Here is a 27,587-nt window from a genome sequence, read left to right as displayed (position 1 = left end):
AAATGGAAGAAACACAAAATATCTGTCAATCTCCCTCAGCATGGGGCTCCATACAAGATCTCACCTCGTGGAGTTGCAATGATCATGAGAACGGTGAGGAATCAGCCCAGAACTACACGGGAGGATCTTGTCAATGATCTCAAGGCAGCTGGGACAATAGTCACCAAGAAAACAATTGGTAATACACTACGCCATGAAGGACTGAAATCCTGCAGCGCCCGCAAGGTCCCCCTGCTCAAGAAAGCACATATACATGCCCGTCTGAAGTTTGCCAATGAACATCTGAATGATTCAGAGGACAACTGGGTGAAAGTGTTCTGGTCAGATGAGACCAAAATGGAGCTCTTTGGCATCAACTCAACTTGCCGTGTTTGGAGGAGGAGGAATGCTGCCTATGACCCCAATAACACCATCCCCACCATCAAACATGGAGGTGGAAACATTATGCTTTGGGAGTGTTTTTCTGCTAAGGGGACAGGACAACTTCACTGCATCAAAGGGATGATGGACGGGGCCATGTACCATCAAATCTTGGGTGAGAACCTCCTACCCTCAGCCAGGGCATTGAAAATGGGTCGTGGATGGGTATTCCAGCATGACAATGACCCAAAACACACGGCCAAGGCAACAAAGGAGTGGCTCAAGAAGAAGCACATTAAGGTCCTGGAGTGGCCTAGCCAGTCTCCAGACCTTAATCCCATAGAAAATCTGTGGAGGGAGCTGAAGGTTCGAGTTGCCAAACGTCAGCCTCGAAACCTTAATGACTTAGAGAAGATCTGCAAATAGGAGTGGGACAAAATCCCTTGGTGTGCAAACCTGGTGGTCAACTACAAGAAACGTCTGACCTCTGTGATCGCCAACAAGGGTTTTGCCACCAAGTACTAAGTCATGTTTTGCAGAGGGGTCAAGTACTTATTTCCCTCATTAAAATGCAAATCATTTTATAACATTTTTGACATGCGTTTTTCAGGATTTTTTTGTTGTTATTCTGTCTCTCACTGTTGAAATAAACCTACCATTAAAATTATAGACTGATCATTTCTTTGTCAGTGGGCAAACGTACAAAATCAGCAGGGGATCAAATACTTTTTTCCCTCACTGTACCACAGGTATCAAAGGTACAAAGCAAGTTACTATCATGCTTCCAGAATTTCTTTCCATTTCATGTTTCAAATTGTATCATAACTGAATGAATTATACAATAGAAAAGGGGTGTTTTGTCATACCTTTTCTCCTTTTGGCCCAGACAGTCCCTGACGATAGAGGTGAGAAAAACAAAACATGATTATGAACAAGGAACTAATGGACTATAATGAACTCTGACACATCTCATTCCTTCCAAGATATTCACAGCGATTTTTTTCACTTTCCATGCAAAGACCCCCCCCCCCACCTCTGGCAGAGATCAGGGTTGTGTGGGTTTGAAGAACACAGCTTTTGTTCACTAATTAACTCTCTGTGTCTCTTAGAACGGCTGGAGGACATATGAAGAGTTTTGGCCTCAGTGCATTACACTCTACAATTCATTCTGTGATGAGGTCTTCTTGGAGTGTGTTTAGATTGCGACTAATGAATGGGCTTTGTGAATGAATGGACACAGGCGGTTTATAATCAACACACAGATTGAGTTTCTGTCTGTAGTTTCTATCCGTATATATATTATACTGGTGTTGGAGCATTGGGCTGTTGCATGTTCCTACACCGTAGAATAACAGGAGCCTCAAAGCCCAGACTGTCTCCACACGCAAGGCAACATCTTTACACAGGTCTTGCAATCATTTCCTCTGTATATAGTACACATCATTGAGTAATTACATGTGGGGATAGTGTTGAAAAGCCAAGGCCTTCGGAACTATTTAATGAATCAGATCATCTTCTAAGAAAAGGGTACTTTAAAATAAACTCTGGCTAAATTATAAGTAGCCTCTATTTCACTTTCCAAACTGTCTAAACAGTTGACCAATAAGAAATTGCTTTTTAAAGAGGCTCACGTCAGTCAAGACACACCCCATTTATCCCCTTGGATATAAACACAGGTCTGGCTTCAGGGCTGGCTTCAGGGCTGGCTTCAGGGCTGGCTTCAGGGCTGGCTTCAGGGCAGCCTTTAGGGCTGGCTTCAGGGCTGGCTTCAGGAAAGCCTTCAGGGCTGGCTTCAAGGCTGCCTTCAAAGCTGGCTTCAGGGCTGACTTCAGAGACTCATATAGCACACAGAAGAATGGATACACCTTTCCAGACTAGTAACACAGCTTTGGAATATATAATAAGTATATATTCCATTTACCATGCTCTACCAACTGAGCCATACTAATGAGATGACAGGTGGAGAACACTGGAGTGTTTTGGCAGACGGTCAGCTCTGCTACATCACATGTCCACATCTGGTGTTTGATCATCCAAAACGTGGAGTTAAAGAGATATTTAAAAAGATCATCATACATACCTGGCTTCCCATAGGACCAGGACCACCCTGTATATGGAAGACAATGTTTCATTCACAAAATGATCACATCACAAGTCGTTCATGGCAAGAGTAGAACACATACAATGTTTATGGTAATTAAATAAACACATCGTTAATTAGAGCTGTACTGTATGAAGTAGACTGTGAGCTGAATATCAACATCGTTATCACAACATTAGCATGATGAAGAAGGCTACTTACAGGCTTCCCATCCATCCCAAGTGGGCCCTAGAATACAACAACATGGATAGACGATAAATATTATGTTTAAGATGAACACAGTTGTGTACAGTACATGAATGTTTTGGTAGCAAAAATATAATATCAATTGGGTGCACTGCTGGCCAAATGATTTAGCAGGCCATAGACAAACAGGTAAAAACTCCAGTCAGTCTAGAGTCCACATGTTCACTGTATAGCAAAGTCATTATGTAGGTCGCTGTCCAGTGCTGCGCAAGTGCTGAAATGCTCTTGAACTCTGTCCAAAGAACTATCATAATATTCCACAGCCATTGAAGTGAAAAAGAAAAAGACAGATGAATGAAGCAAGGATTCAAAACAAAAGAGACATACATGAACTGTTCTGTGAATACTGTGGGGGGACCTGTGAGTCCAACTGGGCCCACATGTGGTTCTGTCCTGAACACAGAGTTTGGGCTCACATCACTGTTATTATTGGAGCGACTTCACAGGCTAGTGCATTTCCCTGTTGATCCCATCTAAGCATGCGGGATGCCAACACATGCAACCCAATGCATCTGGACCTAATGCCAGAACAACTGGCTCAAACCTTCGTCTGAATAGAATGAACCATTTGATGTTCACCAAATGTGTGACTGCTTGAGACCACAACATAACACCTTTTAAGTCCCCGAGAGATGGATAAGTTGCAGCAGCATCATAAAAACATAATTTTCTTGAGGAGAAACTTGTGAAAGATGCAGTCAGTAGACTTGTTTGAATTATTTATGTAGTACAAGATAGCTGTTCCTGATGTATTCAGTAGATGGGGCTGTCTTATCCTCCTGAGGTCCTGTCATGCCAAATAATGTCCCCCTCTACGTCACAATGGGATTCCATAAACTATTAGCATACATTGCTATATTAATTTGGCCAGGGGACACTTATGGCAGGCCCTCTTATGGTTCTAAAATGAACTTAGCCTTAAGATGCTTTTGGGAAACCGGGCCGAGGAGAGGTGCAGGTGACATTACACACAATAGCTGAACCACTTAACTGGAGCAATGAAGGAAGATCACTATAGTCTAGGACTGGAGGTTATTAGGGAAGATCACTATAGTCTAGGACTGGAGGTTATGGAAGACCATAGTCTAGGACTGGAGGTTATGGAAGACCATATTCTAGGACTGGAGGTTATGGAAGACCATAGTCTAGGACTGGAGGTTATGGAAGACCATATTCTAGGACTGGAGGTTATGGAAGACCATAGTCTAGGACTGGAGGTTATGGAAGACCATAGTCTAGGACTGGAGGTTATGGAAGACCATATTCTAGGACTGGAGGTTATGGAAGACCATATTGTAGGACTGGAGGTTATGGAAGACCATATTCTAGGACTGGAGGTTATGGAAGACCATAGTCTAGGACTGGAGGTTATGGAAGACCATATTCTAGGACTGGAGGTTATGGAAGACCATAGTCTAGGACTGGAGGTTATGGAAGACCATAGTCTAGGACTGGAGGTTATGGAAGACCATATTCTAGGTTAAATCGTGCTGGTTTAGAGTATTAGAATAATAGAAGGCTTGCTCAGAAAAGAGATTAAGAGTGACATTTACCGGGTAACCATCCCGTCCAGGCGTGCCCTGTTAGGATTACACAGAGAAGAAAAGACAACTAAAGGCCAGGATTAGGATTGAAATCAGGATGCTTTTAAAAAATCCTATTATGGCAGACTTTTCATTTTAATGCTGTAATTCTCAAATAGCATTTACCCTTTACACCTAGAGGTCAAATACTACAGCAAATACACTTGAGCTGAGCAGAAAATTATTATTTACCTGCTGTTGCCTCCCATGTGTCCATTCACTTACCTTATCTGAAACACAGCCCACTAGGTTCATATATACTCATAAATCTACTAAAACCCCATTAACCATGGTGGAACGGTACTTACTGGAGATCCAGAAACATCTACTAAAACCCCATTAACCATGGTGGAACGGTACTTACTGGAGATCCTGAAACATCTACTAAAACCCCATTAACCATGGTTTAACGGTACTTACTGGAGATCCTGAAACATCTACTAAAACCCCATTAACCATGGTTTAACGGTACTTACTGGAGATCCTGAAACATCTACTAAAACCCCATTAACCATGGTTTAACGGTACTTACTGGAGATCCTGAAACATCTACTAAAACCCCATTAACCATGGTGGAACGGTACTTACTGGAGATCCTGAAACATCTACTAAAACCCCATTAACCATGGTGTAACGGTACTTACTGGAGATCCTGAAACATCTACTAAAACCCCATTAACCATGGTGGAACGGTACTTACTGGAGATCCTGAAACATCTACTAAAACCCCATTAACCATGGTTTAACGGTACTTACTGGAGATCCAGAAACATCTACTAAAACCCCATTAACCATGGTTTAACGGTACTTACTGGAGATCCTGAAACATCTACTAAAACCCCATTAACCATGGTTTAACGGTACTTACTGGAGATCCTGAAACATCTACTAAAACCCCATTAACCATGGTTTAACGGTACTTACTGGAGATCCTGAAACATCTACTAAAACCCCATTAACCATGGTTTAACGGTACTTACTGGAGATCCTGAAACATCTACTAAAACCCCATTAACCATGGTTTAACGGTACTTACTGGAGATCCAGAAACATCTACTAAAACCCCATTAACCATGGTGGAACGGTACTTACTGGAGATCCTGAAACATCTACTAAAACCCCATTAACCATGGTGGAACGGTACTTACTGGAGATCCTGAAACATCTACTAAAACCCCATTAACCATGGTGGAATGGTACTTACTGGAGATCCTGAAACATCTACTAAAACCCCATTAACCATGGTTTAACGGTACTTACTGGAGATCCTGAAACATCTACTAAAACCCCATTAACCATGGTTTAACGGTACTTACTGGAGATCCTGAAACATCTACTAAAACCCCATTAACCATGGTTGAACGGTACTTACTGGAGATCCTGAAACATCTACTAAAACCCCATTAACCATGGTGGAACGGTACTTACTGGAGATCCTGAAACATCTACTAAAACCCCATTAACCATGGTTTAACGGTACTTACTGGAGATCCTGAAACATCTACTAAAACCCCATTAACCATGGTTTAACGGTACTTACTGGAGATCCTGAAACATCTACTAAAACCCCATTAACCATGGTTTAACGGTACTTACTGGAGATCCTGAAACATCTACTAAAACCCCATTAACCATGGTTTAACGGTACTTACTGGAGATCCTGAAACATCTACTAAAACCCCATTAACCATGGTGGAACGGTACTTACTGGAGATCCTGAAACATCTACTAAAACCCCATTAACCATGGTTTAACGGTACTTAATGGAGATCCTGAAACATCTACTAAAACCCCATTAACCATGGTTTAACGGTACTTACTGGAGATCCTGAAACATCTACTAAAACCCCATTAACCATGGTTTAACGGTACTTACTGGAGATCCTGAAACATCTACTAAAACCCCATTAACCATGGTTTAACGGTACTTACTGGAGATCCTGAAACATCTACTAAAACCCCATTAACCATGGTTTAACGGTACTTACTGGAGATCCTGAAACATCTACTAAAACCCCATTAACCATGGTGTAACGGTACTTACTGGAGATCCTGAAACATCTACTAAAACCCCATTAACCATGGTGGAACGGTACTTAATGGAGATCCAGAAACATCTACTAAAACCCCATTAACCATGGTGGAACGGTACTTACTGGAGATCCTGAAACATCTACTAAAACCCCATTAACCATGGTTTAACGGTATTTACTGGAGATCCAGAAACATCTACTAAAACCCCATTAACCACGGTTTAACGGTACTTACTGGAGATCCAGAAACATCTACTAAAACCCCATTAACCATGGTGGAACGGTACTTACTGGAGATCCTGAAACATCTACTAAAACCCCATTAACCATGGTTTAACGGTACTTACTGGAGATCCTGAAACATCTACTAAAACCCCATTAACCATGGTTTAACGGTACTTACTGGAGATCCTGAAACATCTACTAAAACCCCATTAACCATGGTTTAACGGTACTTACTGGAGATCCTGAAACATCTACTAAAACCCCATTAACCATGGTTTAACGGTACTTACTGGAGATCCTGAAACATCTACTAAAACCCCATTAACCATGGTTTAACGGTACTTACTGGAGATCCTGAAACATCTACTAAAACCCCATTAACCATGGTTTAACGGTACTTACTGGAGATCCTGAAACATCTACTAAAACCCCATTAACCATGGTTTAACGGTACTTACTGGAGATCCAGAAACATCTACTAAAACCCCATTAACCATGGTGGAACGGTACTTACTGGAGATCCTGAAACATCTACTAAAACCCCATTAACCATGGTTTAACGGTACTTACTGGAGATCCTGAAACATCTACTAAAACCCCATTAACCATGGTTTAACGGTACTTACTGGAGATCCTGAAACATCTACTAAAACCCCATTAACCATGGTTTAACGGTACTTACTGGAGATCCTGAAACATCTACTAAAACCCCATTAACCATGGTGTAACGGTACTTACTGGAGATCCTGAAACATCTACTAAAACCCCATTAACCATGGTTTAACGGTACTTACTGGAGATCCTGAAACATCTACTAAAACCCCATTAACCATGGTGTAACGGTACTTACTGGAGATCCTGAAACATCTACTAAAACCCCATTAACCATGGTTTAACGGTACTTACTGGAGATCCAGAAACATCTACTAAAACCCCATTAACCATGGTTTAACGGTACTTACTGGAGATCCTGAAACATCTACTAAAACCCCATTAACCATGGTTTAACGGTACTTACTGGAGATCCTGAAACATCTACTAAAACCCCATTAACCATGGTGTAACGGTACTTACTGGAGATCCTGAAACATCTACTAAAACCCCATTAACCATGGTGTAACGGTACTTACTGGAGATCCAGAAACATCTACTAAAACCCCATTAACCATGGTGGAACGGTACTTACTGGAGATCCTGAAACATCTACTAAAACCCCATTAACCATGGTTTAACGGTACTTACTGGAGATCCAGAAACATCTACTAAAACCCCATTAACCATGGTTTAACGGTACTTACTGGAGATCCAGAAACATCTACTAAAACCCCATTAACCATGGTGGAACGGTACTTACTGGAGATCCTGAAACATCTACTAAAACCCCATTAACCATGGTTTAACGGTACTTACTGGAGATCCTGAAACATCTACTAAAACCCCATTAACCATGGTGGAATGGTACTTACTGGAGATCCTGAAACATCTACTAAAACCCCATTAACCATGGTTTAACGGTACTTACTGGAGATCCTGAAACATCTACTAAAACCCCATTAACCATGGTTTAACGGTACTTACTGGAGATCCTGAAACATCTACTAAAACCCCATTAACCATGGTTTAACGGTACTTACTGGAGATCCTGAAACATCTACTAAAACCCCATTAACCATGGTGTAACGGTACTTACTGGAGATCCTGAAACATCTACTAAAACCCCATTAACCATGGTGGAACGGTACTTACTGGAGATCCTGAAACATCTACTAAAACCCCATTAACCATGGTTTAACGGTACTTACTGGAGATCCTGAAACATCTACTAAAACCCCATTAACCATGGTGGAACGGTACTTACTGGAGATCCTGAAACATCTACTAAAACCCCATTAACCATGGTTTAACGGTACTTACTGGAGATCCTGAAACATCTACTAAAACCCCATTAACCATGGTTTAACGGTACTTACTGGAGATCCTGAAACATCTACTAAAACCCCATTAACCATGGTGTAACGGTACTTACTGGAGATCCTGAAACATCTACTAAAACCCCATTAACCATGGTTTAACGGTACTTACTGGAGATCCAGAAACATCTACTAAAACCCCATTAACCATGGTTTAACGGTACTTACTGGAGATCCAGAAACATCTACTAAAACCCCATTAACCATGGTGGAACGGTACTTACTGGAGATCCTGAAACATCTACTAAAACCCCATTAACCATGGTTTAACGGTACTTACTGGAGATCCAGAAACATCTACTAAAACCCCATTAACCATGGTTTAACGGTACTTACTGGAGATCCAGAAACATCTACTAAAACCCCATTAACCATGGTTTAACGGTACTTACTGGAGATCCAGAAACATCTACTAAAACCCCATTAACCATGGTGGAACGGTACTTACTGGAGATCCTGAAACATCTACTAAAACCCCATTAACCATGGTTTAACGGTACTTACTGGAGATCCTGAAACATCTACTAAAACCCCATTAACCATGGTTTAACGGTACTTACTGGAGATCCTGAAACATCTACTAAAACCCCATTAACCATGGTGGAACGGTACTTACTGGAGATCCTGAAACATCTACTAAAACCCCATTAGCCATGGTTTAACGGTACTTACTGGAGATCCTGAAACATCTACTAAAACCCCATTAACCATGGTGGAATGGTACTTACTGGAGATCCTGAAACATCTACTAAAACCCCATTAACCATGGTTTAACGGTACTTACTGGAGATCCAGAAACATCTACTAAAACCCCATTAACCATGGTTTACGGTACTTACTGGAGATCCAGAAACATCTACTAAAACCCCATTAACCATGGTGGAACGGTACTTACTGGAGATCCTGAAACATCTACTAAAACCCCATTAACCATGGTTTAACGGTACTTACTGGAGATCCAGAAACATCTACTAAAACCCCATTAACCATGGTTTAACGGTACTTACTGGAGATCCAGAAACATCTACTAAAACCCCATTAACAATGGTGGAACGGTACTTACTGGAGATCCTGAAACATCTACTAAAATCCCATTAACCATGGTGGAACGGTACTTACTGGAGATCCTGAAACATCTACTAAAACCCCATTAACCATGGTTTAACGGTACTTACTGGAGATCCTGAAACATCTACTAAAACCCCATTAACCATGCTTTAACGGTACTTACTGGAGATCCTGAAACATCTACTAAAACCCCATTAACCATGGTTTAACGGTACTTACTGGAGATCCAGAAACATCTACAAAAATCCCATTAACCATGGTTTAACGGTACTTACTGGAGATCCTGAAACATCTACTAAAATCCCATTAACCATGGTTTAACGGTACTTACTGGAGATCCTGAAACATCTACTAAAACCCCATTAACCATGGTGGAACGGTACTTACTGGAGATCCTGAAACATCTAGTAAAACTCCATTAACCATGGTGGAACAGTACTTACTGGAGATCCTGAAACAGAAAACAAACAAGGACAGAAAAATGCAGTTAGTGATGTTGACATGTGATCAGTTTTACACCGGTAACTTTCATGTTCTACATCAGAGTTGGAATATAACTCAGTGGGGGTTGATTATTAAAATACCCCCAACATGTTGATATGTCCTGTGTCACAACAAAAGGTACTATACATACAGTACCAGTCAAAGTTTGGACACACCTACTCATTCAAGGGTTTTTCTATATTTTAACTTTTTTCTACATATTTTAACTATTTTCTGCAGAATAATAGTAAACACAGAAATAACACATATGGAATCATGTAGTAAGTAAAAAAGTGTTAAACAAATCAAAATATATGTTATATTTTAGATTCTTCAAAGTAGCCACCCTCTGCCTTGATGACAGCTTTGCACACTCTTGGCATTCTTTCAACCAGCTTCACCTGGAATTCTTTTCCAGCAGTCTTGAAGGAGTTCCCACATATGCTGAGCACTTGTTGGTTGCTTTTCCTTCACTCCGCGGTCCAACTCATCCCAAACCATCTCAATTGAGTTGAGGTTTGGTGATTTTGGAGGCTAGGTCATCTGATGCAGCACTCCATCACTCTCCTTCTTGGTCAAATAGCCCTTACACAGCCTGGAGGTGTGTTTTGGGTCATTGTCCTGTTGAAAAACAAATAGTCCCACTAACCAGATGGGATGGCGTATCGCTGCAGAATGCTGTGGTAACCATGTTGGTTAACTGTCCCTTGAATTCTAAATAAATCACAGACAGTGTCACCAGCAAAGCACCCCCACACCATCACACCTCCTCCTCCATGCTTCACGGTGGGAACCACACATGCAGAGATCATCCGTTCACCTACTCTGCATCTCACAAAGACACAGTGGTTGGAACCAAAAATCTCACATTTGGACTCATCAGTCCATTGCTCATGTTTCTTGGCCCAAACAAATCTCTTCTTCTTATTGGTGTCCTTTAGTAGTAGTTTCTTTGCAGCAATTCAGTCATGAAGGCCTGATTCAAGCTGTCTCCTCTGAACAGTTGATGTTGAGATGTATATGTTACTTGAACTCTGTGAAGCATTTATTTGGGCTTCAATTTCTGAGGCTGGTAACTCTAATGAACTTATCCTCTGCAGCAGAGGTAATTCTGGGTCTTCCTGTCCTGTGGCGGTCCTCATGAGAGCCAGTTTCATCATAGCGCTTGATGGTTTTTGCGACTGCACTTGAAGAAACTTTCAAAGTTCTTAAAATGTTCCGCATTGACTGACCTTTGTGCCTTAAAGTAATGATGGACTGTCGTTTCTCTTTGCTTATTTGAGCTGTTCTTGCCATAATATGGACTTGGTCATTTACCAAATAGGGCTATCTTCTGTATACCACCCCTACCTTGTCACAACACATCTGATTGGCTCAAATGCATTAAGAAGGAAAGAAATTCCACAAATTAACTTTTAACAAGGCACATCTGTTAACTGAAATGCATTCCAGTTGACTACCTCATGAAGCTGGTTGAGAGAATGCAAAGAGTGTGCGAAGCAGACATCGAGGCAAAGGGTGGCTACTTTGAAGTATCTCAAATATATTTTTTTTTATTTGTTTAACACTTATTTGGTTACTGCATGATTCCATATGTGTTATTTCATAGTTTGATGTCATCGCTATTATTCTACAATGTAGAAAATAATAAAAAATAAAGAAAAACCCTTGAATGAGTAGGTGTGTCCAGACTTTTGACTGGTACTGTATACTCTTTATCAGTCGTTGCCATAACAAAACCCCAGTTCCCATGATGCTCTGTTTGTTCGGTTGTCATTGCAATCAAGAGACACGATGAGTTTGATTACAGAAGGCTCTGCCCTCCTGCCTTTGTTCTCTCCCTGTGCGTGTGTGTGTGCGTTTGTGTGTGTGTGTGTGTGTGTGTGTATCTGTCCTGCATTACACAAAACAGACAAACATGTACACACACACCACAATGAGGATATCCAGGCCTATGTAATAGCATTGTTTCACTACATTAATCACAGAGACTGGTTGGGCAATGACAATCCCTCTCTCTGTTTTCACCCGTGTGGTCTGAATGCCAGCCTGCCAGGAGTCATACCCACTAGAAAAAGGCTGCTGTTACAGCTATATGAGGACCAGAGATGGGGGTCAACTAGGGCTGCCAGGAATTGCCAGGGACCTCACGAAATGATATTATCATACCTTGGTGCCGATACGATATGTATTGCGATTCTCGCGATTCGCACGATTCTATATGTATTGCGATTCAATACTGTGATTTTATTGTTAAATTTTTTTTTTTTTAAATGATGTCCCCCCCAATTTCTAAAACCAAAGTTACACTCCTGTAACCCAATGATTATTGAATAATATACATTATTAATGCCTCATGAGCTGAGTTCAACTGTCATCCCTATCAGAACCCAACATTTTAGATTTTGTAAACAAACACTGCATAGCCTGAAAATGTGGTTAACTATAATTTTAAAATCATTGTTGGTCAGTCCTTGCATCCATAGCTACAATGCCTTTGGAAAGTATTCAGACCCCTTGATGTTTTCCACATTTTGTTACATTACAGCCTTATTCTAAAATCTACACATAATACTGCATAACGACAAAGCAAAAGACACGTTTTTAGAAATGTTTGCTAATATATTAAAAAATAAAATACTGAAATGTTACATTTTCATAAGTATTCAGACCCTTTACTCAGTACTTTGTTGAAGCACCTTTGGCAGCGATTACAACATTGAGTCTTCTTGGGTATGACGCTACAAGTTTCTCCCATTCTTCTCTGCTGATCCTCTCAAGTTCTGTCAGGTTGGATAGGGAGTGTTGCTGCACAGCTATTTTCAGGTCTCTCCAGAGATGTTTGATCAGGTTCAAGTCCGGGGTCTGGCTGGGCCACTAAAGGACATCAGAGACTTGTGGCGAAGCCACTGCTGCGTTGTCCTGGTTGTGTGCTTCGGGTCGTTGTCCTGTTGGAAGGTGAATCTTTGCCCCAGTCTGAGGTCCTGGGCGCTCTGGAGCAGGTTTTCATCAAGGATCAGTACTTTGCTTCGTTCATCTTTGCCTTAATCCTGACTAGTCTCCCAGTTCCTGCCCCTGAAAAACATCCCCAGAGCATGATGCTGCCACCACCATACTTCACCATAGGGATGGTGCCAGGTTTCATCCAGATGTGACACTTGGTAATCAGACCAAAGAGTTCAATCTTGGTTTCATCAGACCAGAGAATCTTGTTTCTCATGGTCTGAGAGTCTTTAGGTGCCTTTTGGCAAACTCCAAGCTGGCTGTCATGTGCCTTTTACTGAGGAGTGGCTTTCGTCTGGCCACTCTAACATAAAGGCCTGATTGGTGGAGAGTGCTGCAGAGATGATTCTTCCATCTCCACAGAGGAACTCTAGAGCTCTGTCAGAGTGACCATCGGGTTCTTGGCCACCTCCCTAACCAATTCCCTTCTCCCCCGATTGCTCAGTTTGGTCGGGCGGCCAGATCTAGGAAGAGTCTTGGTGGTTCCAAACTTCTTCCATTTTAACAATGATGGAGGCCACTGTGTTCTTGATGGACTTTCAATGCTGGTACCCTTCCCCAGATCTGTGCCTCGACACAATCCTGTCTCTGAGCTCTACGGACAATTCCTTCAACATCATTGCTTGGTTTTTGCTCTGACATGCATTTTCAACTAAATGTTCTCAAATTAAGAAAACCTCTTTTCGCTTTGTCATTATGGGGTATTGTGTGTAGATATCGTAACAAATAGTGAAAAAGTCAAGGGGTCTGAATACTTTTCGTAGGCACTGTATGTCTACGAATTTAAGTGGTTGAATTTCTCCATTCACAACCAGTGTAAAACCAACAATGATTCAATAATCATTGCTTTCTGGGAATGCTACAAAGTCCAAAAGTTATGGGTGGAGCTAGAAAGTTGACCATCAAAAGCACTATAATGTAAATGCACTCCCAATCCGTCGGTCTGTATATATCAAGACATGAAACACGGGGTGCAGTGAGATACCCAATGCGCCGGAAGACTCATCACTCATCCTGAAGGAAAAAAAAATCTCAAAAACGTGGAAATCAATCATACCGTCACCACCAACACAATGGAAAAATCGAACGATTCGTCATTCAAACATTGAAATAGCGACCGAGAAAAACAAACTGGCACATGTTTTATTTTTACTCCATTGTTTGTAAACAATGTAATTGTAATCAAACACTGTATAGCCTCAAAATATGGTTAAAACTATACATGTTTATATCATGGATGGTCAGTCCTTACACCCATAGCTCCAGCCCCAATCCTCAGTATTTTGTTTGAAATGCAGATTACCCTTTTAAAAGGAATTAAAATTAGGAATTTTTAGGAATAAATCAGTTCAGTTTAATGGAAATCTATTGGGGATCGAATCAAATTATGCTTTCTAGTGGTAACAATTGTTTTTTCACGGCTAAAGCTTTTTTCCTTTGTCTTTCTCAGTTAGCTCAAGCTTACACTCATAGGCGTATAAGGGTTGAAAATGGCAGACTTGGACACCGATAAGCACCTAAATTGGAACGCGGTGGCTGTACAGCAACATGCTATAAAAGACGTCAGAGCTCAGAGAAAAAGTTGCACCCGCAACTTTAGAATTTTTTGTTGTTGACTGAGTGAGGGAAATGCTTTAAAGGACTCTTTGTATTTTGAAAGATGAGACGTTGAGGATTATATTAAATATGTCATACAAGCAAGCCAAATGTGCACTTCACATTTCAATATCATAAAACTCATGTCATATACAGTTCAATATTTATGATCACTATGTTTGATGTACAGTTAGAAGATGACATGGAGTCAAACCCTGTGTTATTCTGAACATATTTGTCTATTGTGAAGGAAATTCGCTGTGGAAGACACACCTGAATGCATGCATGACTCTTTTCTATGCAGACCAAAATTACGTTCTGTTTCTCTGAATTGCCATGTGAAAGCGAAAACAACAACAGTAATTGTGTGAGGGCGGGGATGCAAGGCTGTGTTCCAAACAAAACAACTGCAAGTGTGCTTGCTCTAGTTCCTCAACAGCACAGCTAGGAGAACTCAAAAAAGCACTTTATAGTTGAAGACTCTTCTTTGAGTCATAAAAGTGCATTGAAATGACCTAGGAACTGTGCACACTGTGGAGAGGTGTGTGTCCACTTGGAGACACCAGTTAGTCTTCTCACTCAACACCTTGTCATTTTTTTGTCTTAAAGTGTACCTAACCCATATTTTCCATGAATATTCTTATCATGTTACTGATTGTATCCGCAGTGTTTACAGATTCCGTTATCAACAAATGCGGCAAAAAGTACAGTAAATGTACAATGCACAAAACATCTACAGTGTAATGTTTGAATTTGGTCATGTGTCAAGGTTAACTGCCAGGTTAACTTTGGTCTAATAACTTTTCCATAATCTCAAAACTGTTTCCTTTCAATTGCTATCATGTTTATGCATAAACTTGTCATATTTCATTTGTAATAAACATATCAATGTATCCCTATCCGTATAGGCCAGGGTTAATCTTATGGTTTGTACTGAATAGGACATTAGTGCTTTAGTTACAGCTGAGTAGTTTCCCATGAGTACAACATGGTCCTGCTTGATCCTGTCCATTAGAAACATTTATAGGCATAGGTATGTTCAGGTCAGTATAAGAAATTCTCTCTCGCTCTGTCTCTTTGTCTCTCAATTCAATTCAATTCAAAGGGCTTTATTGGCATGGGAAACATGTTTACAGTGCCAAAGCAAGTGAAATAGATAATTAACAAAAGTGGTATATGGAATTTGTATTTGTGGTCCTGGCAACTGGACCTTTTTTGTAACACAATTATTTTTGTCTTAAAAAGATTTACTGTCAGGGCCCAGGTCTGACATAATCTGTGCAGAAGATCTAGGTGCTGCTATAGGCCCTCCTTGGTTGGGGATAGATGCATCAGATTAAAAGCAGACAGTAGACATTTTACTTCAGATTCTAGTAAGGGGAGGCCGGGTGCTGCAGACTTTTCTAGTGCACTCGACAATTCGTTGATATTTATGTTGAAGAGGGTGGGGCTTTAGCTGCATCCCTGTCGCACCCCACGGCCCTGTGGAAAGAAATGTGTGTGTTTTTTGCCAATGTTAACTGCACACTTGTTGTTTGTGTACATGGATTTCATAATGTTGTATGTTTTTCCCCCAACACCGCTTTCCATCAATTTGTATAGCAGACCCTCAAATTGAGTCAAAAGCTTTTTTGAAATCAACAAAGCATGAGAAGGCTTTGCCTTTCTTTTGGTTTATTTCTTTGTCAATTAGGGTGAGCAGGGTGAATACGTGGTCTGTCGTACGGTAATTTGGTAAAAAGCAAATTTGCCATTTGCTCAGTACATTGTTTTCACTGAGGAAATGTACGAGTCTGCTGTTAATGATTCTATGTTTTTGGTTGGATGGATAGGTTTCTCAATTTCTTTCTTAGGTTTTTGCATTCTTCATCAAACCACTTGTCATTGTTTTCCATTTTCTTAGGTTGTCTGCTTGACATTTTTAGATTTGATAGGGAAGCTGAAAGGTAAAATATACTGTTAAGGCTTTCTACTGTCAAGTTTACACCTTCACTATTACAGTGAAATGTTTTGTCCAGGAAGTTTGTTGTTGCCTAATAGTTTTTTGGTAGGTTTCTACACCACTTTCCTTCCAGCTATAACGATTCTTAATATTGTTCAGATCCCTTGGCTTTGAAGCCTCATGATTGAGTATTGCTCTGTTCAAGTAGACTGTGATTTTGCAGTGATCTGAAAGGGGTGTCAGTGGGATGACTGTGAACGCTCTGAGAGACTCTGGGTTGAGGTCAGTGATAAAGTAATCTAGAGTACTACTGCCAAGAGATGAGCTATAGGTGTACCTACCGTAGAAGTCTTCTCGAAGACTACCATTGACTATGTACAGACCCAGCGTGCGACAGAGCTGCAGGAGTTGTGACCTGTTTTTGTTGGTTGTTTTGTCATAGTTGTGTCTTGGGGGGCATATTTGGGAGGGAATGCTGTCACCTCCAGGTAAGTGTTTGTCCCCCTGTGTGCTGAGAGTGTCAGGTTCTTGTCCAGTTCTGGCATTTAGGTCGCCACAGACGAGTAATGATGCTCATAAGACATTTGGTATCGCTAATGGAATGTGCCACTGATGAACTATGCTGGTCCAGGAAGAACCTTTATGAGTCAGGAGTGGAGTGGAGTCAGCTCAGCAGACAGGAGCCAGAAGGCTGCTTTTTATGGAGACGTATGTCGCTGGGCTGGGGGCTTGGAGCCAGTGGAGTAACCCTACTCAACTCCCTGCACAGAAAAAAAGAGGCAACTATTCTCTCCATCCCCTTGCTAAGTTGCATGTGTGTTCTGCACTGCCAAGGGCCGAACTGGCAGGTAGAAGCCACATATTTCAGATATATGCAGACCCCTTGGGCCAGCCATGACGTGAGAATGTAGTGATGAGATGAGATTGTGATTTACCCTTGTTATTTACCTCCAACGCCACCCACCACTATACATTATGGATGAGATCAGTTTCTGGTCTGCACAAGGGGAGTTCAGACTACTGTCCAGATTAAGGATCTCTGTATGTATCTGATGTAGTGTAGTTTAGTTTCTTCTCTCAAGGTCACACTCATCTTTATAATAGGGGAGGAGTACACTCCTAGGGGGAAAGTTCAGACATCTGCACTAAAACCTTGCTAAGTCATGAAGGACATTTTGTAACACTAGCAAGGTGTTCTTGATTATTTGGGGATTTTTTCTTCTGCATTTTCAAATAAGGTGTTTCAATTATCATATCATGAATGACCAGTGAACTCTGGCTAAGGATGCTGTGATAGGGCTTGCATAGGGCCACCATGTTTGATATCCACAGAGAGAAAAAGAACAGGTCAGAATTGCCAAAATTCCTGATATCACAAATGTCAAAGAACATTCCAAGCAAATTGAACTGCACACTAAGAATGCGATAAGAAAGAACCCAATTATAGCAGTGGACATCCCCCTTTTTAATGGTGTACTTCCACAACAGCTCTTTGCAGTCCGCTGTCCGTAGGCATCGCTGAAAGGATTTGAAGAATACAGAAGTCTGTGTATAATTATTCCTGAGAATGGATGGATTCCTTCAGATGAAAGAGAGAAAAGTGATGCCACCAGGCAGTCAACACTGGCAGGGTGAAAAGTCATTAAGAAGCCTGCAGCAGCTGCACACTGTCAAATCTCCCCCGGCTGTCTGCAACCAGGGACTGTAGGGAGGTACTGTACAATTCACTCAGATCTGTTGGTCACTTTGATACACTCTACCCTTTGGCTCACATAAACATACACATTAACACACTGCTCAGGACGATAAGCACTGAACACACTGAGGGAACATAGGAACTAAGAGAGACTAGTTACCAGAGTCGCCTCGTCTTCCCATCCTTCCCCGTTTTCCTGGAGGCCCTAGAAGGATGACAGAGAGAGAGAGATAAATGGAGGTTATTCATCGCCTGTCTTTTGTTGTCACCAAAGTAGGGGTTATAGCTTAATGAAAAACAACAACCTATATGTCATAGTGTGCAACTTGCACAGCTACCAATGAGGAATGATCTGTTTACTTCTCAGATATCTGAACTAGTCTGGACCGTGTTTGTACAAGTCCGATAAGATTCTTCCATTACAGAGTATCAATTGTGTGTAGAGACAGGAGGAGATAGTACACATGACCTGCCAAAACTGATGTTATGACAATGGGTTAACAGATCACTAACTGACTGATGGGTGATATAATATAGGAACCTGATAGACAACGTGAGAAAAATTGCCTTTCTGTTTCCCATTCCTGAAGACAGGCTCAGTGATCAGTGTGGAAGCTTCCCTTGGTGTGTCCACCCTGAAGATAAGAGGCCCGGCTGGGAAAAGGGCTATTCCTGACAGCAGCGATCGGAACACACAGACCCACGTCCCCTCAGCTTTCCCCTGGCTGCATCTGCAGGAAGGCCCCAGCCAACAGTGACATCACACACAAGCCAAACAAATTATTATGTCTGTCAGCGCTGAGCAACCTGCTCTAATTAGAGTCCAGGCACAGTGCAGCCTCTCATAAAGATAATGTTTAGAGTCCTATCTGCAAACACACTGGTGAGTGGTGACCTGACCAGACATGATGAAGGGAAGGCTCTTCCACCAGTGTTTCAGTTTAGCCACATCAAAGTCAGGCGTCCATGGATGATGAGTAGGATTTGAGATACCATCAAAGCTTTGGAATTGCCTGTTTTTTTAAATCAACCTATTGCATGCATTTTATCAACCTATTCAGATGTGATATGGCTCAGAGAGGGAAATTGTGAATCACAATATGAGCGTGATGAGAGTAGAGTTTCAACGTGCTGTACAACTCTCCCTCTGTTTTTCATTTGCTTGTGGCTGTGTGGACTTATCCCTCCAGTCTGAAGCCAGGCCTTACGTAGCTGGATGCCTCATATCGATAACCCCCACATGGATCAGGGGCTACAGCTGCATTGTTGATTAAGGGTTTGTAAGTAAGCATTTCACAGTAAGGTCTAAACCGGTTGTATTCGGTGCATGTGACCAAGCAAATGTGATTTGATTTGATTTGATTACACAAGTCCACTGAGGTCAAACAAGACCAACTGGCCCACATCCTCCACAGCACAGATAACATATTCAACATGCTTTCACCCTGACGCAGTAGCCCAAGTCATAGTCAAACACATGCAAGGTATCAGATCTCAAGAACGGTTTATGGTTTTAATAAGAAAATACTGTAACACCATATTATTTTACCACAGTACTTGTTCCAAAGGCTAATTGCTTTAGCTCACATGCAGGGGGAGGGTAGCTACGTGTTCAGATGACGTCAGCTCTGTATAACGTTTACCAATGGGACAGTTCCTTGGACACAACACACCACTACGCAAAACTGAACAAAAGAGATTGAATTACCATTTAAATGTTAACGTGAAAGTCCTCTGTGTTTTATCCAACAGATCCAACATGTGCAATTTACATGCCTATTACGAACAGGCCAAATAATCAGTGTTCCAGGAGAAAAAGGAACAGTGTTCCTTCCAGCACTCTATTGTTAGTGTACGGTATACAGTACGTCTTTTAAAACTGGAGTTATACGTACACATCTATGATGAATAAACCCCTTACGCCACCTTCTGACTGTCTACAGAAAAATCACAACACTAAATTCCATGTAAATCCTAATAAAGGAGGAATATGTGACTTGTACACTAAACTTTGTGTGCGTGATGTTGCCCTTCTTCAGAACTAATCAAAATAAAACATGCAGCAAGATATTGGAATAATAATTTTAAGGCCAACTGACTGTGTCCCAGTGAAATGAGCTCACAGAAGAACAAATGTGATTTAACTCAATCCATTGTCCTGAAGATTTTTAGCAGACGTTTTTATCCAAAGCGACTTGCAGTCATGCATTTCATGTACGGCTGGTCCAGGGAATTGAACACCCTCTATCCTGGCGTTGCAAGCACCATGCTCTGCCAACTGAGCTACAGAGGTCCACAACTCAGCCACAGAGGACATACCTGTACTTTTCTCTAAATGTACAGTACGAAAACGAGACCGGTATGGCTATAATCAGAGTTACTATAGTGAACTAAAAGTTATTTTGGGTAGCTGACTCTGTGATGATCTCTACTATGGATGGAAGAGATCCAGTAGAGAGAGGGAGAGAAGGAGGAAACAACCATCTGGCCCAATACATATTCATCACCTAGCACCCAGACACAATTTTAATAGGGACCTTCAAAATGTTTTTATCACCTGGCACCCAGACACAATTTTAATAGGGACCTTCAATATGTTTTTATCACCTGGCACCCAGACACTATGTTAATAGGGATCTTCAATATGTATTTATCACCTGGCACCCAGACACTATGTTAATAGGGACCTTCAATATGTATTTATCCCCTGGCACCCAGACACTATGTTAATAGGGATCTTCAATATGTATTTATCACCTGGCACGCAGAGACTATGTTAATAGGGATCTTCAATATGTATTTATCACCTGGCACCCAGACACTATGTTAATAGGGACCTTCAATATGTATTTATCACCTGGCACCCAGACACTATGTTAATAGGGACCTTCAATATGTATTTATAACCTGGCTCCCAGACACTATGTTAATAGGGACCTTCAATATGTATTTATCACCTGGCACCCAGACACTATGTTAATAGGGATCTTCAATATGTATTTATCACCTGGCACCCAGACACTATGTTAATAGGGACCTTCAATATGTATTTATCACCTGGCACCCAGACACTATGTTAATAGGGACCTTCAATATGTATTTATCACCTGGCACCCAGACACTATGTTAATAGGGACCTTCAATATGTATTTATCACCTGGCACCCAGACACTATGTTAATAGGGACCTTCAATATGTATTTATCACCTGGCACCCAGACACTATGTTAATAGGGATCTTCAATATGTATTATCACCTGGCACCCAGACACTATGTTAATAGGGAGCTTCAATATGTATTTATCACCTGGCACCCAGACACTATGTTAATAGGGATCTTCAATATGTATTTACACCTGGCACCCAGACACTATGTTAATAGGGATCTTCAATATGTATTTTCACCTGGCACCTAGACACTATGATAATAGGGACCTTCAATATGTATTTATCACCTGGCACCCAGACACTATGTTAATAGGGACCTTCAATATGTATTTATCACCTGGCACCCAGACACTATGTTAATAGGGACCTTCAATATGTATTTATCACCTGGCACCCAGACACTATGTTAATAGGGATCTTCAAGGTACCATATAGGTGTTCCAAAAACCCACACCTCCACCAGTGTTGGATTAAGAGCCTTAGAGGTGCTGGAATATGCACATGAATAGAGGGAATTCATAATGAATTCCATGGACAGTAATTTAGCAGGTGGTACGTGTTAGCTTGTTTAATTTGTAACACCACAAAAGAACCTATAGTGTGCTGAGGGTGTGAAAAGGAGGAGGAAAGAGCCATAACTGGGGTCGACTCCCCTCCACCCACCCACTTGGGATCCAATTCAGACCAGACGTAGATTAGTGGTGCTTATCCACATCTTAAGATACCACAGTGTCGCGGCAGGATGGAGCCAAAGAAAACTTAAAGCAGAAATGACCAACACAGGAAGGAGCTTTTTTTTTCGGGGTGAAGATTGTGTGTGTTTTATGGAACTATCTAAATCCAGTAGCCCTCTTAGATTAAAAATACACGCTTATTAACTTTTGCAGATCAATCAACCTGGCAGAACATTCAAACTAAATATTATCTTTTGAAGCTTAATTTTAGATCGCTAAATAGCCCTAGAGTTAAAATATTAGGAACTTGTCTGATACAAAACATTTAAACTACTTTGAGACTTACTTATTTAAGGAGCATGTCTGATACACAAACTGAGTAATAGTGCAATATTATCTAGGGAGAATACTAGAGTTATTGTAAGTTATATATTAAGGAATATTTTTTATCTTTGATATTCTCTTGGGTCTGTAGAGACAACGAGGGAGCACACGTTTCCAGCCATGTTTCCCTGGTACTAGTAGTGTCAATAGGAACTGCACATTAAAAAAAACACAACGATAATCCAAGTTTGAAGATGACAGACAGGAAACTGTTGTAAGAAGGTTTGAAGATGACAGACAGGAAACTGTTGTAAGAAGGTTGAAGATGACAGAAAATAAATTGTTGTAAGAAGGTTTGAAGGTGACAGACAGGAAACTGTTGTAAGAAGGTTTGAAGATGACAGACAGGAAACTGTTGTAAGAAGGTTTGAAGGTGACAGACAGGAAACTGTTGTAAGAAGGTTTGAAGATGACAGACAGGAAATTGTTGTAAGAAGGTTTGAAGATGACAGACAGGAAACTGTTGTAAGAAGGTTGAAGATGACAGAAAATAAATTGTTGTAAGAAGGTTTGAAGATGACAGACAGGAAACTGTTGTAAGAAGGTTTGAAGATGACAGACAGGAAACTGTTGTAAGAAGGTTTGAAGGTGACAGACAGGAAACTGTTGTAAGAAGGTTTGAAGATGACAGACAGGAAACTGTTGTAAGAAGGTTTGAAGATGACAGACAGGAAACTGTTGTAAGAAGGTTTGAAGATGACAGACAGGAAATTGTTGTAAGAAGGTTTGAAGATGACAGACAGGAAATTGTTGTAAGAAGGTTTGAAGATGACAGACAGGAAACTGTTGTAAGAAGGTTTGAAGATGACAGACAGGAAACTGTTGTAAGAAGGTTTGAAGATGACAGACAGGAAAGTTTGATTTAAATGTACTGCGACTGGCCCACGTGTTAGAGTGGCAGCAGTCGAGTGCTGGCTTCGTTAGACAAGGCATACTAAAACACCATTCATGGAAGAGAAATATCACCTTGTCATTATATTCTCCATTAGAACAAGAGAAACGCTAGAGACACATCCAACTGCTGCTTCAAAATAGACTTCATATCTCAACAGACCATGTTGTCTTGCTCATTATGACTGGGAATTGCCAGGCACCTCACAATACGATATTATCATGATACTTATGTATTGAGATTCTGACAATTCTATATTCAATACTGCGATTGCATTGCGATTTGATGTTCCAAACATATTGCTCACTATATGTCTGCTGCAGAGATACAAGAGAGAGCCATGAGAAAATGTGTGCTGAAAACAAGTTGGCTCACTATTTATACTGAACAGAAATATAAACACAACATGTAAAGTGTTGGTCCCACGTTTCATGAGCTGAAATAAAAGATCCCAGAAAAGTTCCATACGCACAAAAAGCTTCTTTCTCTCATATTTTGTACACACGTTTGTTTATATCAATTTTAGTGAGCATTTCTCCTTTGCCAAGATAATTCATCCACCTGACAGGTGTGGCATATCAAGAAACAGAATGATCATTACACAGGTGCACCTTGTGCAGGGGAAAATAAAAGGCCACTAAAATGTGCAGTTTTGTCACACAACACAATGCCACTTATGTCTACATTTTTGAGGGAGTGTACAATTGGCATGCTGACTGCAGGAATGTCCACCAGAGTGGTTGCCAGATAATTGAATGTTAATTTCTCTACCATAAGCCACCTCCTGTGCGATCGTCTGAGACCAGCCACCCGGACAGCTGATGAAACTGTGGAGTATTTCTGTCAGTAATAAAGCCCTTTTGTGGGGAAATACATTTTGATTGACTGGCAGCCCTAAAGCTCAGAAACGGGTCATACGAAGACAGCAGTGTTGTAAGTTTGGTCAATATTCACCTAAGTATTCTATGCACATCCTCTGCATTAAGCTACAACACTTTTCTTCTACGATGTGATGGAAGTTGAAGTCTAGACAACAGGCAGCTCTACCAGTAGCAGGACTAATAGCACACGGCACTTCAAAGCAGAACTCTCCAGGTAGCATATTTTGGTGGAATGAACAGATCCTAGAACAAATGCGATTAATCTAGTGACATAGGCCTAACGAGGATGAGCCGTAATTAGACGTGAGCGATATGGACACAAAGCCCATCATCGCGACGACAATAATAATAACAATAAATAGAACGCTAAGTTTATAACATTAATATGCACCACAGTTTATAACATGAATGTGCACTACAGTTTATAACATTAATATGCACCACAGTTTATAACATTAATGTGCACCACAGTTTATAACATTAATATGCACCACAGTTTATAACATTAATATGCACCACAGTTTATAACATGAATGTGCACCACAGTTTATAACATTAATGTGCACCACAGTTTATAACATTAATATGCACCACAGTTTATAACATGAATGCGCACTACAGTTTATAACATTAATATGCACCACCGTTTATAACATTAATGTGCACCACAGTTTATAACATGAATGTGCACTACAGTTTATAACATTAATATGCACCACCGTTTATAACATTAATGTGCACTACAGTTTATAACATGAATGTGCACTACAGTTTATAACATGAATGTGCACTACAGTTTATAACATTAATATGCACCACCGTTTATAACATTAATGTGCACGACAGTTTATAACATGAATGTGCACTACAGTTTATAACATTAATGTGCACTACAGTTTATAACATGAATGTGCACTACAGTTTATAACATGAATGTGCACTACAGTTTATAACATTAATATGCACCACCGTTTATAACATTAATGTGCACCACAGAATACGGAATACATTATGTCACGTCCTGACCAGTATAAGGGTTATTTGTTATTGTAGTTTGGTCAGGACGTGGCAGAGGGTATTTGTTTTATGTGGTTCGGGGTGGTGTTTTTGGAGAAGGGTATTTGATTTATGTATTCCGGGGTTTTTGGGCACTGTTTTATTGTTTATGTATTTCTATGTTTAGTCTAGTTGGTTGTATTTCTATGTTTAGGTTAATGGGGGGTTGGACTCTCAATTGGAGGCAGGTGCTTTCTCGTTGCCTCTGATTGAGAGTCCTATATATGGGTATGTGTTTGGTTTAGTGTTTGTGGGAGATTGTTTCTTGTTTTGCTGAGTGTGCCTGACAAGACTGTTTTGTTGTTCGTGAGTTTGTTTCGTTTTGTTTTGTTGTTTTTGGTGTTCTTGTTATTTAAATAAATATACAAGATGAGCATCCACATTCCTGCTGCGTTTTGGTCCTCCATTCCAGACGACAACCGTGACAAATGTGCACCACAGTTTATAACATTAATGTGCACCACAGTTTATAACATTAATGTGCATCACAGTTTATAACATGAATGCGCACTACAGTTTATAACATGAATGTGCACCACAGTTTATAACATGAATGTGCACCACAGTTTATAACATGAATGCGCACTACAGTTTATAACATTAATGTGCACCATAGTTTTTGTATTATCCTTTAAACTAGTACTACTACTTTGATTGTTGTAGCCATCAATTGTCCCATTTTAACAATCACCCATATTAGCAAACTTATCCCTTGAACAACAGCCTATTCCTTGAACAACAGCCTATCCCTTGAACAACAGCCTATCCCTAACCAAGTACTGCTTAACACTGATGAGAGGTACAATATCAAATAATTCACAGTGAAAAGACTGGGGTTAGACTTTATTCATGAAATATGATATACAGCACATATTTATGGATTCCAAACAATTGCATAGTGCCTTCGGAAAGTATTCAGCCCCTTTACTTCTCCACATTTTGTTACGTTACAGCCTCATTCTAAAATGTATTAAATCATTTTTTTCCCTCATCAATCTACACACAATACCCCTATAATGATAAAGCAAAAACAGGTTTTTTGAAATCTTTGCTAATATATTAAATATAAAAAACGGAAATATTACATTTACATAAGTATTCAGACCCTTTACTCAGTGCTTTGTTGAAGCACCTTTGGCAGTGATAACAGCCTCGAGTCTTCTTGGGTATTACGCTACAAACTTGGCACACTTGTATTTGGGAAGTTTCTCCCATTCTTCTCTGCAGATCCTCTCAAGTTCTGTCAGGTTGGATGGGTAGAGTTGCTGCACAGATATTTTCAGGTCTCTCCAGAGATGTTCGATCAGGTTTAAGTCCAGACTCTGGCTGGGCCACTCAAGGACATTCAGAGACTTGTCCTGAAGTCACTGCTGCATTGTCCTGGTTGTGTGCTTAGGGTCGTTGTCCTGTTGGAAGGTGAACTTTCACCCCAGTCTGAGGTCCTGAGAGCTCTGGAGCAGGTTTTCATCAAGGACCTTTCTGTACTTGGCTCCGTTCGTCTTTGCCTCGATCCTGACTAGTCTCCCAGTCCCTGCCGCTGAAAAACATCCCCACAGCATGATTCTGCCACAACCATGCTTCACCGTAGGGATGGTGCCAGGTTTCCTCCAGACGTGACACTTGGCATTCAAGACAAAGACTTCAATCTTGGTTTCATCAGACCAGAGAATCTTGTTTCTCATGGTCTGAGAGTCTTTAGGTGCCTTTTGGAAAACTCCAAGCGGAATGTCATGTGCCTTTTACTAAGGCTTGACTTCCGTCTGGCCACTCTACCATAAAGGCCTGATTGGTGGAGTGCTGCAGAGATGGTAGTCCTTCTGGAAGATTCTCCCATCTCCACCGAGGAACTCTAGAGCTCTGTCAGAGTGACCATTGGGTTCTTGGTCACTTCCCTGACCAAGGTACTTCTCCCCCGATTGCTCAGTTTGGCCATGTGGCCAGCTGTAGAAAGAATCTTGGTGGTTCCAAACTTCTTCCATTTAAGAATGATGGAGGTCACTGTGTTTTTGGGGACCTTCAATGCTGCAGAAATGTTTGGGTTCCCTTCCCCAGATCTGTGCCTCCGTACAATCCTGTCTCGGCACTCTACAGACAATTCCTTCGACCTCATGGCTTGATTTTTGCTCTGACATGCACTGTCAACTGTGGTACTTTATATAGACAGGTGTGTGCCTTTCCAAATCATGTCCATTAAATTGAATTTACCACAGGTGGACTCCAATCAAGT

General features: G+C 40.9%; 1 protein-coding gene across 2 annotated transcripts in view; it reads right to left on the bottom strand.

The window, feature by feature from the left end:
* Positions 1-27,587, bottom strand: part of LOC106563761 (collagen alpha-1(XXIII) chain) — a 106,828-nt gene that overhangs the window by 24,995 nt on the left and 54,246 nt on the right. For both annotated transcript variants that reach the window (XM_045690155.1, XM_045690154.1), the window contains exons 3-8: positions 18,467-18,511; positions 10,030-10,037; positions 4,261-4,287; positions 2,663-2,689; positions 2,441-2,467; positions 1,227-1,253 (exon numbers count right to left, since the gene is read on the bottom strand). In XM_045690155.1, coding sequence (XP_045546111.1) covers positions 1,227-1,253; positions 2,441-2,467; positions 2,663-2,689; positions 4,261-4,287; positions 10,030-10,037; positions 18,467-18,511 — 161 coding nt within the window. The remainder of the gene's footprint in view (positions 1-1,226; positions 1,254-2,440; positions 2,468-2,662; positions 2,690-4,260; positions 4,288-10,029; positions 10,038-18,466; positions 18,512-27,587) is intronic.

Source organism: Salmo salar, chromosome ssa11 (assembly GCF_905237065.1).
Source record: "Salmo salar chromosome ssa11, Ssal_v3.1, whole genome shotgun sequence".
In the NCBI taxonomy this organism is placed as follows: domain Eukaryota; kingdom Metazoa; phylum Chordata; class Actinopteri; order Salmoniformes; family Salmonidae; genus Salmo; species Salmo salar.
This window is presented reverse-complemented; position numbering and strand designations above follow the sequence as displayed.